The 5,134-nt window shown below is 26.5% G+C and overlaps 1 protein-coding gene across 1 annotated transcript in view; it reads left to right on the forward strand.

The window, feature by feature from the left end:
- Positions 1 to 5,033, forward strand: part of LOC105623806 (transmembrane protein 62-like) — a 10,525-nt gene extending 5,492 nt beyond the window's left edge. The window contains exons 8-14 of the mRNA XM_012205183.1: positions 41 to 163; positions 238 to 319; positions 1,096 to 1,110; positions 3,633 to 3,761; positions 4,013 to 4,187; positions 4,401 to 4,625; positions 4,973 to 5,033. Coding sequence (XP_012060573.1) covers positions 41 to 163; positions 238 to 319; positions 1,096 to 1,110; positions 3,633 to 3,761; positions 4,013 to 4,187; positions 4,401 to 4,625; positions 4,973 to 5,033 — 810 coding nt within the window. The remainder of the gene's footprint in view (positions 1 to 40; positions 164 to 237; positions 320 to 1,095; positions 1,111 to 3,632; positions 3,762 to 4,012; positions 4,188 to 4,400; positions 4,626 to 4,972) is intronic.
- Positions 5,034 to 5,134: the final 101 nt, after the last annotated feature.

Consider the following 5,134-nt stretch of genomic DNA (forward strand, 5'->3'; position numbering starts at 1 on the left):
CACACATTGTTTCTGCAAATAAAATTATTTTCTATTTTAGGTATGTGTAGTTGATAATGAAAACAGAAGGAAAATTGTATCATATTCTTTTTCCCTTGATGGATCATGGTTATCCGTTTCTATTCTTCCAAAGTTAGTACTGATGGCTAACATAGTTTATATTGTAAGTTAAAACAAATCACAATTCTAAATATTTACATAATGGTACATGTAATAATTTAATCTTATTTTTCATAGTTTCAGTTCCTATTCCTCGTTACATTGATATTAGCAATTATTCCGCTGTGCTTCCTTCGATTCGTTCACATGTATTACAAGAGTAAGTATGAGCGTAAAATTTATGTGTACCTATTTCATATTTTATCATAAAGTGTACACTATTAAATAAAATAATAATATTATGGTTCAATAAAAATAAATAAACATTACTCAACAATAAGGATTATGAGCCAAATTTTAATATATTTAAAATTATTCAAACGTTTCGACTTTTTTGTTATCTTCAGTGTTTACAATGTTTGGAAAATTAAATGCAATAAATTAATTTTCTGTAACAATTGGATACATATAATTATAGTTATGTAACATAATCATGAACATAAATTCTTTATATATTAATGCCGTAACAATATAATTTCTTTTCTCGTGTAATTTAGTTAGTTAACATTCATCTACGAGTGTGTCAGTCGCAATTTATGATTCATATTAATAATCGATTGAAAATATTGAGTTAATCAATAAGAGTTATAAACACATATTCTGTCAATTATAAGAATAAATACAATAGATTATAAATTATAAAACAAATAGTAAATAAATGATCGTTACAATCACTGTTCACATATATAATCGTTAAATAAAACAGATCTTTATAAATATATAATAAATTAAAAATTGTATACTTCAAATGGGAAGACGTAGCAATGATATTAGTCCTATAATTAAAGACAGTAAGGGATCGATTATGTAACTCTTAACGACAGTCGTTCATGTCAAGAGCGCAGCTCTTTTACTCTACATAATATTTGCGCAATGACATCAATGACTGTCGTTAAGAGTTACAGAATCGACTTTTGAATCAATTAATTTTTGAAGCAAATTGCGATCTGAGTAAAAAAATTAAAACATGTTTAGTCAGAAACTAGCGACGTTCTAATACTATGTAATAATCCAGAGCGAAAGCGAATAAGGGAAATGTCACAATCGTTCTAGACAGGGTCGATTATATTTCAAAAATAGAAATAATTTTTTCAGACACAGATACACACAAAATAATAGATAAAAATCCTAAATAAGTTGACTTCTGGATTATAGTTTTTAGTAGTCTGTTATATTGTCTATTCTTACACATCATCGTCAATAGCACATCAGAAGCTCCTAGTTATATAAAAAATGGCTTCCATTTGGTCGAGAAATTAAAAGCCCATTTTGATTCTAACTATGTTTTGATATCGTTAGATGTTGTGTCTTTGTTGATGAACAAAGAATTAGCATTAAACAATATTAAAAAGAGATTATATATCGATATAGGATATATCAAAAAAGACAAGCATTCCGTTAAAAGAATTTTTATCCATTCTTAACGATACATTTTTTTCATTCAACAACAAAATTTATAAGCAAGCTTTTGGTGCGCCAATGGGTTCACCATTGTTACCAATTATTACTGATTATACAGGATCTTGAAGCAATAGCGATCCAAAAATTATTGTAGTTATTATTCTACTTTCGATATGACATCGTTTTAGCATCTTCATTAGGAAGTACTAATGAAATATTAGAAATATTTAACTCTTTACACATCAGACTACAGTTCACTATGGAGATCGGTATTGATGATAAATTAAGTTTTTTAGCCATTATGATTATTGACAATCATAAGATTATTTTTAATAAATACCAGAAGATTTGTTCAGGCAGATTCCTTAATTTTCTTTCACATTACCTTTCAAATCATAAAAAAGACATGGTTTTTGGTTTGTGAATAGAATAATCAGATTGTCTCATCCTAGGTTTCAGGATGAGACAAAGAACTTGATTGATGCTATTCATATCTTTTTAAATAACTATCCTCTTTCCTTCATTTTTTCAACAATAGAAAAAAGATTAAAATACACATACACAATAATAATATAAAACAAAATGTTCATATCAATTAAAAAAAATTTTTTCACAATTTCATATGTAAAATCTATTTCTGAAAGTCTATAACCAATAAGTATAATTGTAACCTAGCATATTCCATCTCTAATACTCTAATGTTCTAAAAAGCTTTATAACTAGAGGAAAAGATCAATTAGATTTTTTTGGCTAATCATAATATTATCTATAAAATTTTTTGTAAAGACTGTGAAGCGAATTACATAGAAACCAAAAAAAAAAAACTAAAAAGAGAAAACTTAAATGAACACATTTCGGACATTAAGAAAAAAATTGATTCTCCGTCAATGATTACTGATGTATAAATTATAATCACAATCACAATTTCAATTTCAATTGAAGACGTAAAGATTTTAGACAAAGCTATCTTACAATAAAAGATTAATCTCCGAAATGGTTCATATAAAAGTAAAAAATTAGGATTGAACAAACAAAATGATACTGAATCCTTATCTACAGATCTTGCAGTCTCTTTCCCCTTCATAATGTTTCTTCTTATTTCCTTCGTTTCTATCCCTATTTCTTTTTCCCTTCCAATCTCATCCTTACTTCCAACAGTTACAAAAGCTGTTATTACATAGTATCAGAACGTCGCTAGTTACTGATTGAATGTGTTTTAATTTTATGACTCGGGTCGCAATTTGCTTCAAAAAATTAATTGATTTATGTCCATTTCCACCAATATAGGTTAACTTTAATCTCGGTTTAACTTACTCTTCGTCTTTTCTAAAGATTAGAAAAAGATGAAGAGTAAGTTGAACCGAGATTAAAGTTGATCTACATTGGTGGAAATGGGCTTACTGTCTTTAATTATTGGAATAATATTCTTGCTATGCCTTCTCGTTTGAGAGAACGTATGTACACAATTTTTAATTTATTATATATTTATCTTATTAGATTTTAATTTATTATATATATTATTATATATTATATATTTATTATATATAAGATCTATTTTATTTAACGATTATATATTATGTGAACAATCAGTGAATGTAACGATCATTTATTTACTATTTGTTTTATAATTTATAATCTATTGTATTTATTCTTATAATTGACAGATTGTGTACTTATACTCTTTTATTGATAACTCAATATTTTCAATCCATTATTAATATGGACCATATAAATTGCGAGATTAATAATTGCTAGACATAATTCTATAGATAAATATTAATTAATTAACTAAATTACAAGAAAGAAGGAATTATATTTTTATGGCATTAATATATGAAGAATCTACGGCCATCATTATATTAGTGTAATTATAAGTTCAGAATTATATAAATCAGAATTATAAGTTCAGAATTATTGCGTTCAATTTTCCAAATATTGTAAACTGAAGACGGCCTGACAAAAAGGTCGAAACGTTTGAATAATTTTAAAATATATTAAATGTATTAAAATTTCGCTCTTGTTGTTGATTAATGTTTATTTATACACTATTTTTCACTATTACTTTTATTTAGATAACCGAATAGAACTACCGCGGCGACGTATGAAGTTCTTTCATTTGTGGCTGAGGAAATTATGGATACTATCCGCTGTTGATAGAGTATTTTATGGACTAGTGCTATATACGTTATATTTTGCCGTCGGTAAGTGAGTAAATACATCGGGAAAATTTATAAAATTAGCATCAGTATACTGAATTGATTATGAATTCAACAAAATATTGGAATATTATATTATTCCAAAAATATTAGGCATAACTAATGATGTTTGATCATTCTATCATTACTTATATTGTACATTTATTATTGTACATTTAATCTTTATATTGTACATTTAATTGATTAATCTTATATCGTAGTCTTATAAAATTAATTTAATGAACTATAAATTCAAGGTCCATGGACCATGGGAGAAATAATTGAAGATCACACAGGTGTAATTTTTGTGTGGGGAACATTCATCGGAAACATGTATTTACCAGGCGGCTTAACTTATGCTTATGGATTCCTTCAGTTACTATGTTTCCATTTGCCTCTTACAATAATTTTAGCGCATCACATTGATCGTAGGTCCGTGATATTGCAATAATAACATTGGTTGCATTCAGCAAATTCAATTGTGTAACCGTTTTATGATTGTTGAGATAGGATCATTCTTCTAATCTAAATAATTCAATCAGCATGAAGAAAACTTTCAATAGTTCCAAAATAAATATTCTGCTAAATGCAGCCATTGTTATGATGATGAAAAAATTTTCTGAAGCTAAATTATCCATGTTTCAGATTACGAGATGCTGAATGTCCTTCGCGAGTCTTGTCAAAATTCCATACAGTTTGGCGATTTTTACCAATTTTAATAATAATCTTATTACAATTTGTTCTGGGCTATTTCTTATATCTGGAATATGGTACAACAGCAATATTACTATGTCCATTACGAACGGGAAGTATTATTGTAGCAGCAGCACTATCTTATTCTATTGCCACAATGCCGGTTTCATGCTTAAAGTTTGTATTAATATTTACGATATGTTGTCTGTATGCAGAGCTGGACATGTATTTGAAATACATTTTATTAAAAACACAGTATTTGCAATACAATTTTTGTATTTTATATTTAAAATCGGAAGATTAAAAATTTTTGTATTTTGTAATTCAAATAATAATTGATTGTCAGTATTTAAAATACAAAATATAAAATTTAAATTTTATTTTCCCATGAAATATAAAATATTTTCATGTATTTCATTGAAATTCAAAATTGTCTTATAAATACTGTTTTGTAAATAAAAATATTTTAAATACATGTTCATCCTGTCTACATGATATGGATATGTAATTGTGTATTTTTTAAGGTCTGCTGCATCTGTATGGTGTACTAATGGAGTTATTGATAATAATAATGCAATTCAATAAGAATGATAGCAAAATAACACAATAGAAATGTTGGTAAGCTCATATTTCATTAAAACATTGAAGTTAATTATTAACAGATTTATAAAGAGAAGTTTTAAATG

The sequence above is a fragment of the Atta cephalotes genome (genome assembly GCF_000143395.1).
Source record: "Atta cephalotes unplaced genomic scaffold scaffold00064, whole genome shotgun sequence".
In the NCBI taxonomy this organism is placed as follows: Eukaryota; Metazoa; Arthropoda; class Insecta; order Hymenoptera; family Formicidae; genus Atta; species Atta cephalotes.